The 13,421-nt window shown below is 49.4% G+C and overlaps 1 protein-coding gene across 5 annotated transcripts; it reads left to right on the forward strand.

The window, feature by feature from the left end:
- The first annotated feature begins 218 nt into the window (after positions 1-218).
- On the forward strand, positions 219-13,309 carry LOC120596199 (proproteinase E). Of its 5 annotated transcripts, none has more exons than XM_039854637.1 (11): positions 219-914; positions 2,048-3,084; positions 5,894-6,901; positions 7,007-7,088; positions 8,070-8,155; positions 9,547-9,644; positions 9,766-9,900; positions 11,061-11,197; positions 11,582-11,724; positions 12,389-12,541; positions 13,224-13,309. In XM_039854637.1, exons 3-11 carry the CDS (start codon positions 6,848-6,850, stop codon positions 13,239-13,241), a joined length of 906 nt encoding a protein of 301 aa, XP_039710571.1. In that variant the 5' UTR covers positions 219-914; positions 2,048-3,084; positions 5,894-6,847; the 3' UTR covers positions 13,242-13,309. The 5 variants fall into 5 exon arrangements, with proteins under 5 accessions (XP_039710571.1, XP_039710569.1, XP_039710573.1 ...); XM_039854635.1 differs by having other exon boundaries at positions 2,048-2,293; positions 3,024-3,084; positions 12,389-13,309; XM_039854634.1 differs by lacking the exon at positions 219-914 and adding an exon at positions 1,700-1,802 and having other exon boundaries at positions 12,389-13,309.
- The last annotated feature ends 112 nt before the right edge of the window (positions 13,310-13,421 follow it).

Raw genomic sequence — 13,421 nt, forward strand, 5'->3', positions numbered from 1 at the left:
GCACACCACATGAACTGAACGCTTGCTGTGTGCAAGCCCCTGTGTGATGGCTCTGTATCTGGGACAGAGAACTAGGTCATCTTGGCTCATTTGTGCATGTCCTGTGTGGTTCCTCTTATCAGTTCCAGACTTTGTCTTTCTTGAGCACCTCCCTTGTCCTGTCCTCATCCTGGTTACCTGGACAACCTCTGTCGCCTCTTGGCTAGTTTCCCAGGTGGTACTCTTGCTTCTCTTTAAACTATTTTCCACTTAGCAGTCAGAGATATAGTTTGAAAACATGTGTTGGATAGTGTCATTCTCTCTCTGTTGCTGAGGTGCTGCCATGCCAAGGTCTCCAATCCTATCTCTCCCCTCTCTCCCACAGAAGCTCCAGCCTGAGGTTTATTCTTCACTGTATCCTGGTTGGACAGGGGGGTAAGGGGACTGACTCTCGCAGGCTGGATTTTCAAGAAACCAGTGACAGCTGTTTTCTAGTTGGGTTCAGCCAATGAGAGACACCGATGGGAGATTGGAGGAAAGTAAGAAGAGAGAATCCAGGGTATTTTTCTCCCTATACCTCCTCCTCCATGGCTCCCACCTAGCAGACCCGGCCTGGGCCCAGCTTCTGCAGGGCGAGCCTAGCTTCTGGGCTCCAGCTAACAGCATCTTGTTCCTCCTTCCTGGAGGCAGCTGTGGCTAATCTCAGCTCTTACTTCACCCGGGCAACCCGGTCCCTCCATTTCAAATACTTGAGATTTCTGTTTTCTGGTTTGACCCCAACTGACCCCAGCAGCCATCTGACTTCCAGCCGAAGGAGGAAGCCAGCAGCTTGTGCAGAGTAGAGCCATGGAATAGCAGAGAACAGAACCCAAACCTTGGTGTACCATGCCTGTGCTTTCCCTGCCTCTGGACTTGAAGTCAAGTCCCCTGAGAGGGTAAATTTCCTAATTGTTTACCTGAGACAGGGTTTCCTACTGTTTACATCTGAAAACATCTGTGGCGTTTGGTGCCGGAGCCCCAATATTTGCTCTCCCTTCTTCAGTAGTAAGAGCAGTTTCTCTCCTGCCAGGGAGTTTCCGGGCTCCCCAGCAGCCAGAGGAGGCTCCAAGTTGATTTCTGACCATTCTCAGAAGAGGTCAGTGCAAATTCCAGGTTGGGTGCTTACAGATAAAACACATGCTTGCTCTTTCTCTTTCTGTCTGGAATGTGGGTGGGGTGTAGGAGCCATCGCGTGCTGTATGAGTTTCCTAGGGCCACAAACTAGGTCGTGCCAGCAAGAGAAATACATTGTTTCACAGTTCCAGAGGCTAGAAGTCTGAAATCTAGGTTTCAGCAAGGATGGTTCCTTCTAATGGCTGAGGGAGACTGTTCCAGGCCTCTCTCTCTCTCCTTGGCTCACCCATGGCCACCTTCCCTCTATGTGTGTTTCTCTGTGTCCAAATTTCCCTTTTTTAGAAGGACACTGATCACATGGGATTAGGGTCCACCCTTAGTGACCTCATCTTAACTAATTACTTCTCCAGTGGCCCTATGTCCAAATAAGGTCACATTCTTAGGTGCTGGGGGTTAGGACTTCAGCATCGGAATCCTATGGTGGGGAAACACGACTGAACCCATAACACTTGGCCTGAGGGTGAGAGAACACCCTAGGGACGGACTTCCCAGAGCAAAGCTGCAATGCCAGCGTGGACTTTGAAGTTAGAGGGGAAGGGAATAAATTTCTACCTTATTTTATACATTGTTATTTGGGGTCTCTGTTAGATTCATCCAAACATGAGTCATCAGTCAAGGTCCGGGAGGGGAACAGATGTCAACCCCAAGGGGTAATTGGGGAATATTTAATAAAAGTGGAGATGGGTTTGGATAAACTAACAAGGAATAGCGAAGCATCCCATGGGTAGCAACAATGGGGAGCTCATACCACTCCGAGGCCTGAAGGGGCAGAGGGAGGAGGCAGTTAATAAAGCCAGGGCCTCTGGTGGAGGCATGCAGCCATTGCATCCTGAGGCCTGGCAGGAAGGGGCCTGGGGAATAGATACTATAATTGCTCTCCCTTCCTGTCCTCCAGTCTCCTGCTGGCACCTTCCATTGACTGAATCAAGCCAAGGACAAAGGACCCTACTGATGCTATCAGGTCAGCCAGCGGTTCGGGTGGAGCTCGGTGGAGACCAGTGGAGAGCAGATGGAGAGTATCCAGCAGACCGACACGGAATTCCTGCTGTGACACTCCCCCTGCTGGCTGTGAGCTCAGGAAGACTTTGTCGTCTGTCATCTCAGAAGGATCCCTGCTGACCAGGACAATGCCTGGAATCCAGTAGGTGTTGGACAAATATTTGTTGAATGTGTACTTGCCAGGAGGGCAGTGGAATGAGAGCAGAGGAAAGGGGGGCGGATCACACCTCCTTTGTCACCATTTCCCAGAGAGCCTGGCGGAAGTGGGGGATTCCCTCCCACCCCACTCCCGCTCAGGCCCGAGAAGGTAGAGCATTGGCTTTGGGAAGAAGGCTGTCCCTGCTCTCCATCCCTCCCCAGTGTCCTTGCTCAACAATCTCCTTGGGTCCTGGCTGAGGCAGTGGCTTTCTTGGGAGAACAGCCGGCTTCATGTGGTCCAAGCCCTGGGTCTCTTCAGTGACTTCTCAGTGCCATTACAGGACGGATGGGGCATTTGCTTGATCATGGGTCTCCTTACCCATCTTTGAGGTCACTTGGATGGGCTGTCCCATCCAAGGGGGTTGGGGCTGGTAGTGGGGAACTTCAGAGCAATAAGGTACCAGAGAGTCCTGGACTTAAGATCACCGTGTGTGATTCACAAGGAACATTGGCACCTGAGAAGTCCTGCAGGAAAGAACTTCACTTAATCTCGTATTTTCCAATCCCGTTTGACTTTTGATTCTTTATTGAATACCAGTTGGTTTCTGTCCTGAGGGCTGAGGCCATAGCCATGAACAAAAGCAGATGAAAAATCTTGCCTTTTGGGGCTCCATTCGAGAGGGTCCATTCGTTATGAAACATCTGTTAATATCCTTTCGAATGCTGCTTTTCAGAACTGCCACCCCAATGCTGCAGCTGAGCTTCTCCTGGACACACAGATGGGGCAGCTTCCAGGTGAGCCCTTTATGAACGTCAGGGTTAACTATACTTTCAGGGTAAGAAGAGGCAAGAGTGTGAAGAGTCCTTTAGCTTCCTCCCTCCCTCCTTCCTTCCTTCCTTCCTTCCTTCTTCCTTCCTTCCTTCCTTCCTTCCTTCCTTCCTTCCTTCCTTCCTTCCTTCCTTCCCTTCCTTCCTTCCTTTGCCTACAATGTGCCAGGCCCCTTCTATGAACTGGGAATCTAAAGGTGAATAAGAGACAGTTTTGTCCTCATGGAGCTTCCCATCATGTGAGAACTTGAAATAATGGAACCTCCAACCCCAAGAACAAAGCTCCCCAGCCACTCCATTCTCCCTCCCCTCCCCAGACCTGCCTTGTTACTCCCCATAGGCTCCTGTGCGCCCGGACTGCCACCTCCTTCTCAGGATGTGGCTTGATTTATGCTTGAGGACTCCAGAGTCCCTGACCAGCTCCCTCTTCCCAGGGGTTAGGAGGAGGTTCATCTTTAGGGATTTTGCTTCATCTGCTCCTAGGCCAGAAAACCCCCAGGGGGTTAATCGGCAGTACAGCTGACAGTGTGTCCATAAGGCCTGAAGGTGAGATGACCTGACAGTGTGATGGGACAGTCACCCTGGAGGGTAGAGCGCTATGGTGGCTGAAAATCTGTCTGCAGATCCCCCAGAGAGGCTGGGACCTGCTGAAGGCCACCTGGAGAAAGGCTGAGGCAGCTTACTGTGCGAAGTTGGGGGACATGGGTGGATTACACACTGCCAGGTCAGGCGGTGACAAAGCAAGGGGCCTAGAGCCCGTCCTCGCTATTCTCCGGGTCTTCATTTCCCCAATTGTCAGACAGAAGAGATGGGTTAGACAATTAGATCATTGTAGGCTGTCTCTGTTTCAGACTTCCCGTGGAATCTCAGTGTCTGAGTTACCCCTCCCATTGCCCCACCCACCTCTTCACCCCTCTCTTTTTACTCCTCAGCTCAGAGTCTGAGAAATGACATTGAGCTTTAAAGCTGAGCAAATAAACAAGTCCAGGCCCGTTACAGAACAGGTGATAAGGGAGGGCACGGCTATTTTTATCAGAGTTTGAAGGATTTTCACAGCTGCTTCTTCTGTTGTGTCCATATACTTTCCTCCCGCCTAGGTTATTGGAGTGCCAATCCATCCTTTGAGGGCATGATGGGGAGGGGTTGTACTACCGAATCCTAGGTCCATCATGCTTTTGCTTGCCAACTTTTTATACAGTTTTATCCACCCATTTGTATTCCTTAAAAAGTATATTTAAAGTTTTTAGTTGTTTTTAACTCCATAAAAACGGTGTTAAACTACCGGAAGAGAACCTGTCCAGCTAGTGCCTGACATCCCGCCATTAGGGATCCATCTAAAGCAGCTAAGCATTGACCTCCTCTTGTGCTTCCAGAACATAGGATCCCCAAAGGAGGGTTCTATGCTGAGTCAGTAACACTAGCAGGAAGGAGTCTGCCCATCCTTAGAGCACTACGTGTTGAGGAGTGACAAGGATTACTCAGGAGAGTCTGCAGAGCCAGTTAGCCTTATTTAGCAGATATTTGTTGAACACCTGTAGCATGCCAGCCCTGGCCTGGGAGTCTATTTCCAACAGTCAACAAGGATGTGCTAAGTGTTTTCTACGAATTAATGTGAACTGAGTTCACTGACTTTGGGCCAGGCATCGCTTCACACTTCACAGAGGTGATCTCAGGTATGGCTCTGTCTCCAAAATATACTCTGTATCCCACCCCTATCTGTCCATTTCCACCTCTACTGCCCAAGGCCAAGCCCTACTCCACCCCTCACTCCTGCTTCGTCCCATTCCCGAAATAGCTCCAACTGGTCCCCCTCTCTCTCACCCACAACCCTTCACACAGCACCCAGGAAGAGATTTTTTTCAAGTCTAAATTAGATTCCAGGTCCTTCCTGGACTTAATCACCTCCCTCTTCCCCCTTCCCCATGGCTTTCTCCTTATGCTTAGGCTACAGATCCAGCTCCTTTTTACCTGATCTGCTACGAAACCCTAAAGGATATGCCCTTCGCCCACCTCTTTCTCTCTTTTTATTCTCCCTCTCTCTGTTTCAGGTAATAGAATATGATAAATCATAAGCCTCAGCCCATGATGCTCTCTCATCATTGTTTTAGGTATCATTAGTTCACTCATGGGCCACTTTTATTACATTAGATGTATAGTTATTTTAAATAATGTAATTAGCACCTTCAAAAACACATCTAACAATGGCACGGATGGATCTTGAAAGCATTATGCTAAGTAAAAGACACACAGAAACAAAAGATACATACTGTATCTTCCATTCACAGTAAAGATTCTAGAAAAGGCAAGACTGTAGTGACAGAAAGCAGATCATTGGTTGCCAGGGGCCAGGTATGGGAGTGGGACAGAGTGAGACTAGGCAGGAGGGAAGTTTGGAGTAATGAAAATGTTCTGTATCACAATTATGGTGGTGGTTACATGACTGTATATGTTTGTCAAAACATTAATTTTACAGTTAAAACTGGTGAGTTTTATTGTATGTAAATTAACCTTCACTAAAGCTAAAACAAAACAAAAACTACTAAATAAAGTTAGATGTCCTAGCAACATCTAATCTATCCTCCTTGTTCTTACCACAGGCCTGAGCCAGCCAGCATCCAGAATCCTATGCCCATCATGTCTTTGCTTGCCTTTTTATACAGTTTTATCCACTTATTGGTATTCCTTAAAAAGTATATTTAAAGTTTGTCAAGTCTATAAAAAGGGTATTAAACTGCATTTAATCTCCCGGGATCTTTCTTTTGTTTTTCTTTCCTAGGAGTTGCCTACATTGCAACGTGTCACTGTGATTTACTCTTTTTCACTGCCGATCAATACTCCATTCTGTGACTACCCTGCACACATTCATCCATTTTTCTTGAGGGACATCTGAGTCGTTTCTAGGTTTTTGCAGTTGAGGACTGAGGATAGGGCTGCTGGGAACATTCTCGCGCATGCCTCCTGGGGCGCACGTGCAAGATTTTCTCAAGGGTCGGTACTAAGAGTGGAACCCCTGGATCACAGGTGAATTCAGCTTTAGGAGTTGCCTCTTCTTTGACCTCGCCCTCCACCAATCTCCATCTTGACTTCTAAGCTCCAGCCACACTGACTGCCCTTTCTTTGAGGAAGCCAAGCCCATTCCAGCCCCCAGGCATTTGCATTTATTGTCCTCTCCACCTGGCGTGCTATTCCTTCAGGGCTTCCCACAGCTGGCTTTTACTTGTCCTCTAGGATGCACTCAAACTGTACCTCTTCAGTCCAAATGTCACTCTCCCTGGTCCCCCATCTAAGTGAGTTACTCCCATTCCCACGCCAGTTACTCATGTGTCATTTTCTTTACAGCACCTACCACCACAATCAGAAAGAGCCTTCACTTAATTTTTGTTGATTTTTCATTGTCTCCTCTATTAGACTTAAACTCCAAGAGATCTGGGACCATGTCTTGTTCATGGCTGCACCCCCTAAAACAGTGTGATATGGAGAAAGTACTTGATAAAATTTTTTTTATCGAGGTGGATACTAATCCCATGTTAGAGATGAGAAATCCGAGGCTCAGAGAAGATAAGCCATGTGCCCAAGTTTGCAGAGCTTGGAGGTGGCAGGATCTGAACGCAGGTCTGATTAGTTCTAGAGCCCACTTTCTTTCCTGGAAGAGGCTGGCTTATTCTGATGTGCAATTTCCTTCTTCATCCCCTGTTATCAGCTGGCCATTCAATGCCACCTGTGTAACCACATGTTGGAGGGAACTCTGGGTCCTGCCGTTGGCTGTCATTTCCATCTGCAGTGGGTAACGACTGTGGCCTTGCACCATGGGAGATCTGGCCTTCCACCATCTGTTCTGGAAATGGGGCCCAGTCCAGACCCCTACCACCTGCCTTCTACCCTATATTAGAGTCTCAAGCTCTGCATCTTTCCTATCACCCCAAAACTTACGATGCTCCGGCTGCTGAGTTCCCTGCTATTCGTGGCTCTTGGTAAGACCCCAGCCTGTTTTGTGCTTCACTGGGCTGGGAGCTCTTGAAATCTGCCACCTGCCCTGGGTCTCCTGAACCCAACACATTATTCCACAGGAGGGGCCCTCAGCTTGTACCTGATTGTCAGGGCATGATTGTCAGGGCTTTTGGCTTGGTGCCGGAGCAGGAGAATGGAGGGGGAGCTATGGATGGATGAGCTTAGAAGAAAAATTGGGGAACCCAAAGGGCTATGGTGGAAATCCTTGATGGGGCAGTGAATAAAATTTAATGGCAAAGAGTTGGGCTCTGTGGTTAGACTGCTTTGGTGGAATTTCTGCTCCTCTGCTTAACTCTTTAACTCTCGTCTCCCACTCCCCCTACCTCGTTCCATATTCTGTGGTCTAGCCTTTTCCTTGTTTCTCTGCCGTATTACATTCTAGCTCAGGGACACCTCCTCCAGGCATCCTTCCTTGACTGACAGTAATGGTTTTATTGAGTGCTTACTATATGCCAGGTAGAATGCTAAAGATCTTTTCTTCTATTATCTCATATAATCCTCACAACAGCCCCATGAAGTAAGTGCTGTTATTAACCCCATAACTGATCCTTAGAGAAGTAAAGTAGCCCATCTTAAAATGAGAGGCAGAGCTGTACTTTGAACCCAGACAGTGTTACTCCAAAGCTGCCTTTCTTCGTGATGCTAGCTATCACTTCTTGAAGACTCTTGGCCTCCAGGCACTGGTCTCAGTGCACCAGTGCCTTTAATCCTACTGTGGAAGGAGGCCTTATGTTCCTCTCCATCCTGGACTCCTGGGACTCAGGAAACCTTTGCTCTATTCCGAATACTCACTGTGCACACGTGGCTACAGAAATCCAGAGAGGGGAGGGGGCTTGCATGGGGTCACATAGCCAGTTTGTAGCACAGCTAGAACTGCGACCCAGGCCTCTTCTTCAATTTTGGGGAACCCTCTGGCTGATTGACACCTCTACTCTCCCCTCCAGCCTTGGGCTGTGGCCGACCTTCCTACAACCCCTCCACCCGTGTAGTCAATGGTGAAGATGCAGTTCCCTACAGCTGGCCCTGGCAGGTAAGAGCAATACTGGTGGCACCGTTTCCTACCATGGGCTCTGCACCCCATGCTCTGACTGCAAGGCATCCAGTCTTGAGCCCATTGCTGTGCTTCCAGTATCCACTGTAGCTTCCAAAGGCCAGGAAACCCTTGGACGATCTACTCTGTGTGGAAGTTTTGCCCATTAAATCTGGGGTATTTGCAAGTTAAAAGTGGAATCTGGGGAGATGGCAATGTTTAATCCAAGTGTTGGTGCACTAAGTGGAATTTCAGGCTCCATGTTTAGCAAGGGGGATTTTTGGGGACTCATTTCTAGACTTCTCAAATTATGTAAAACAGCTATAAGATAAATAAATGGATGAAGAGCTTTATAGAGGTCAGTGGAGGGAGGCATAGAGGGCTAGACCAGTGGCTACCATATTGGACAGCCAAATTACAGAACATTTCCATCATCACAGAAAATTCTATTGGATGGTACTCGTCTACAGCAGGGGCCAGTTAATTTGTTCTATAAAGCAGCAGTTCCCAATCTTTTTTGGCACCGGGGACGAGTGCTCCTATGAGAATCTAATGCCTGATGATCTGAGGTGGAGCTGAGGTAGTGATGCTAGTGCTGGGGAGCAGCTACAAATACAGATGAAGCTTCACTTGCTGACCCACCACTCACCTCCTGCTGTGCGGCCTAGTTTCAAACAGACCGTGGACCGGTACCGGTCCACGGCCCAGGAGTGGGGGACCCCTGCTATAAAGGACCAGAGAGTGAATATTTTAGACTTTGTTGGTCATACAGTTTTATTGCAATGATTTAACTCAGTCTGCCATTGTAGCATGAAAGCAGTCATAGATTATACATACATGAATATTAGACATAGATTATACATAAATGAATGAGTATGACTATTTTCCAATAATCTTATGTACAACAGACCATTGGCCAGAGTTGGCCCACAGGTTATAGTTTGCCAAGCTCTGGTTTAAAGGGAGTGTTTGAAAATCAGAATAGAGGAAATGAGAAGAGAGGCAAAGGATTTGGGGAGGATTGTGCCTCAGAGGGCCCAAGGGGCCGTGAAAGAACTGAGGTTCAGAAGAACTTGGGCCTAATAAAACAGAGGGCTGTAGGGCTTTAGAGAGACAGAAGGTCTGGAGATATCCTGGAGGACAGAGAATGTTGAGGTCATAGGGCTAAAGGTTGGAGGGCTTTGGAGAGTCAGAATGTGATTCTAGTGGAAAAGTGACAGGGCCACCATGGCAGTTGTATAGGTTGCGCACTGCACATTTCCAGAGGGCATCATCCTTTACGCACGAATGATGCCCTTTGGGGTTGTGCGGTGCCCAGCCTACACAGCCATGGGTAGCAACCCTCATCCTGGGCTCCACACTACTCAGACTTCTCCCTACTTGGCCGCCAGGTTTCCCTTCAGTATGAGAAGAATGGAAACTTCCACCACACCTGTGGTGGCAGCCTCATTGCCTCCAGCTGGGTCATGACCGCAGGCCACTGCATCTCGTGAGTTCTCTCACTTGCCCCTGTCCCTGCATGAGACCCGGGCAGACCAGAGTGCTGGGTGACTGTGGGAGGGAGGGAAGGAGGCCAGTCAGGCCTGGACTGACCTTACCTCCACTGGCAGGAGCTCCGTGACCTACCAGGTTGTGTTGGGAGAGTATGACCGGGCTGAGAACGAGGGCTCTGAGCAGGTGATCCCTATCAATGCTGAGGACCTCTTCGTGCACCCCCTCTGGAACTCCAGCTGTGTGGCCTGTGGGTAAGTAAACTCTCAGGCTTGGGACCTAGGAACTCCTGTAGTCATCCCTCTGTGACCCAAAGCTGATTCTGAGGAGACTCTCAGGGGAGTAGGGCTGGGTCCAATTGCCTGTGTGTAGGTCCCACACACTGAGGGGGCGCAGCCAGCAGAGCTTTTAAGGAATGTCTACACAAAACCTGTCTATGGAGGGGACAGCAGGGCCTAAGGAGGGGCAGGGACTCCCCAGAGGCCATTTGGCTAGCTGGCCTCAGAACCCAGGACTCCTCTGGCACACCCCTTTCTCAAATCCAAGGGTTCCTCCATTCAACAGACATTCACCCAGTGCATTCCAGGTTCCTGGGACCGTGGGAAAAGGAGGAGCAGGGGACTGAGAGTCAGGCTCCAGTACTAAGTCTCTGTGGGGCCTGGGCAAGTCACTGCCCTTCTCTAGGCCTCAGTTTTACCACTTGTCAAGGGTGAACTTCCGGGTTTCTTGGGTGGTTGTGAAGGTCAAAGAGATAATCCCTGGGTGAGGACACAAAGTGGGGCCTCTTAAGCCCCTGAAGCATATGCAAAATTGTGTGTCTGGGTGGCTTAGCTCTTTTCTGGTGAGAGGGTCAAAGAAGAGTATAGAACCCCTGAAGGTGCAGTGCAGGAGTGAGGGGCCGTGATGATCAAGACCTTGACCTGTCCTCATGGGGCTCCTTGGGTAACTGGAGAGAAAACTTGGACCCAGGTGAGATGATTGAGTGACAAGCAGGTGGATGAAGACTGAGAGCAGGGGTTATCGAAGTGTGGTCCCCAGGCTAGCAGCATCAGCATCCCCTGGGAACTTGTTAGAAATTTGAACACAAGACCCCCTGCATCAGACACCTGGGAAGGGGGCAGTGCTTGGCAACCTGTGTTTTAATAAGCCTTCCTGGTGATTCTGATGCAGCTGGGGTGTTAGAACCACTGGTGTAAAAGCAGAGGACAATTGTGAAGGCCAAGGGTCAGTTCAGCGTGCACTGAGGGGACTGGCAGGGCTTCCTAAGGTTGCTTAGCCTTAAGAATGCATGGGATTCGGAGGAGAAAGGAGCAGCGGGGGCAGCCCAACAGTGAAATACCTGGAGCAAAGACGGGAGATGGGACTTGGTCTGGCAGCAGGACCAGGCTTCCTATGACTCTTCTCTCTTCCCCAGCAACGACATTGCCCTCATCAAGCTCTCTCGCCCTGCTCAGCTGGGAGACACAGTCCAGCTTGCCTGCCTCCCTCCTGCCGGCGACATCCTGCCAAATGAGGCGCCCTGCTACATCACCGGCTGGGGCCGTCTCTATAGTATGTGCTGATCCGTCCAGCTGGCCACAGGGGCAGTGGGCAGGAAGACAGGGCCTGGGGACTAAGATTGAGGGCAATACCAGGACCAGTCCTTGCATTTTTTTCGCATTGCTCCTCCAAAAGCAGCCTTCTCCCCGCCAACCCTCCCAAACATGAATGTGCTCAACTGAACATTTTTTATTGTCTTCTGTGTCCCGGGTGCAGACCTCTAAAGCAGGCAGGACAATATAACCTGGTGGGAGGAGAGTCCCCATCTTCTCCATCAGAAGGGCTGCTTGCCTCAGAACCCCCACCCCACTCTGGGCCTCCCAGCCCTGACTCCCAGACCCCAGCCCAAGCCCTGTACCCCATGACCGCTCTACTCAGCGCTCTCTATGTCCACAGCTGGTGGGCCACTCCCGGACAAGCTGCAGCAGGCCCTGCTGCCCGTGGTGGACTATAAGCACTGCTCCAGGTGGGACTGGTGGGGCATCTCTTTGAAGAAGACCATGGTGTGCGCCGGTGGGGACACCCGCTCTGGGTGCAATGTGAGTCAGCTCTCCTCTGCCTGAGGTGGTGCTGGGCTATAGCCATTCAGCTGGGCAGGCAGGGTCCTAGGGTACCACTGCCATCTGCCTAAAGGCAGAGGGGAAATAGTGTCCTGCCTGCCCCATTCAGCCTCCAGGCCAGACGGGACTGGGAGGGAGTGAGCCTAATCCAGACACACAGCCCTGGCCTGAGAGTCACAACCTCTAGATTCCAGTCCCAGCTCATACACTGACTTGACCTGGGCAAATCACTGTCTCTCCCTGGTCCTCAAGCTTCCCCATCAGCATAGCAAAGGATATTGACCTTACGACTTCTAAGGCCACCTTCAACTCTGTTGTCTTGAAGTTATAATTATACCAAACTCTCATTGTATTAAAAGTGAGTATGAACAATAATCTTAATAGTTAACTGTGGTACTTATAATGAGGACTACCACTTATTGATTGCTTCCTTTCTATTAGGCATTATGTTAAGATCACATATTTATCATCTCATTTAATTCTCACAAGATCCCATAAGACAGATATTATTCCCCATCACAAATGAACAAACTGAGGCTCATAGAGGTCAAGTAATACAGATTTCTCGAAATCCCCAAAGTCAGGACCAATTCCATAAAACTCAGACATGGCTCAGCCCCCCACAACTCTCTGACCATTCCAGGGTGACTCTGGAGGACCCCTCAACTGCCCCGCTGCAGATGGCTCCTGGCAGGTCCATGGTGTGACCAGCTTTGTTTCTGCCTTTGGCTGCAACACCCGCAAGAAGCCCACTGTGTTCACGCGTGTCTCGGCCTTTAATGATTGGATCGAGGAGGTGAGCAAGGAGGCGAGCCAGGAGGGGTGGTGGGGGGCTGAGTAAGAACAGCAGATCTTGAGGAGGGGCTCGAAGAGTCCTAGAAGGTCAGTAGTGGAGAGGCCCCTGGGGACATTCCAGAGGGTTTGGGGATGTTTTCTGCTACAACATGGGCCTAAGAACTTCGATGGCTTCTGGGTGGAGCTTTGAACTGCTTTTGAACTTTCTTATTTCAACAAGTGTTTATGAAGTGTCTCCTCTGGTCCCGGTCTTTTCTTGTCATGGAGGACAGAGCGATGTGTCAAAGGGCTGCTGCCTCATGAGGGACAGATGATTAATGAGTGATAAATGTGAGAGCTGCGATAGGGAAGGCTCAGGCCTCAATGAGAATGCAAATCTCATCTGGGAGGGTTAATAAATGTTCCTAACAGCGATAGCCACCATTTATAGACTACTTAAATATGTGCCTGGTGCCGTGATGAACCCCTGAGTTAATAATTTAATTAAACCTCCCAATGAGGTGACTACTATGATTATCCCTATTATACAGATGAGCAAACTGAGGTTCAGAGAGATCAAATCACTCTCCCAGGTCACACAGCTAATGAGTGGCATGGCTCAGAGTTGAACCCAGTTCCACCTGGCTTCAGAAATTGTGCTCCTAACTAGACTATTCTGGGTTTTCCCCCCTCTTCTTTTCCAGACCATAGCAAGCCACTAGAACCAAGGCCTGGCTGGCAGTACTGATCCACACTCTTTGCCAAAAAAATAAAGGTCTCTTAGAAAATCCCAACTTGAGTCTTGCCTCCTTCTTTGACTCACCTATCTCCATCCAGCCTGTTTTTAAAATCTTAGATCTGATATGCAAAGACGAGACCAGATCCAACACTCTCATATGAAG

Source organism: Pteropus medius, unplaced genomic scaffold (genome assembly GCF_902729225.1).
Source record: "Pteropus medius unplaced genomic scaffold, Ma_sr-lr_union100, whole genome shotgun sequence".
NCBI classification, from domain to species: Eukaryota; Metazoa; Chordata; class Mammalia; order Chiroptera; family Pteropodidae; genus Pteropus; species Pteropus medius.

Excerpts from the sequence above, each read along its gene's own strand:
- LOC120596199 (XM_039854635.1), top strand. The coding sequence starts at position 6,848 with ATGTTGGAGGGAACTCTGGGTCCTGCCGTTGGCTGTCATTTCCATCTG. Across the intron at positions 6,902-7,006 it reads GTCATTTCCATCTGCAGTGG|AGTCTCAAGCTCTGCATCTT; the intron begins GTAACGACTGTG and ends ACCCTATATTAG. Across the intron at positions 11,725-12,388 it reads ACACCCGCTCTGGGTGCAAT|GGTGACTCTGGAGGACCCCT; the intron begins GTGAGTCAGCTC and ends TGACCATTCCAG.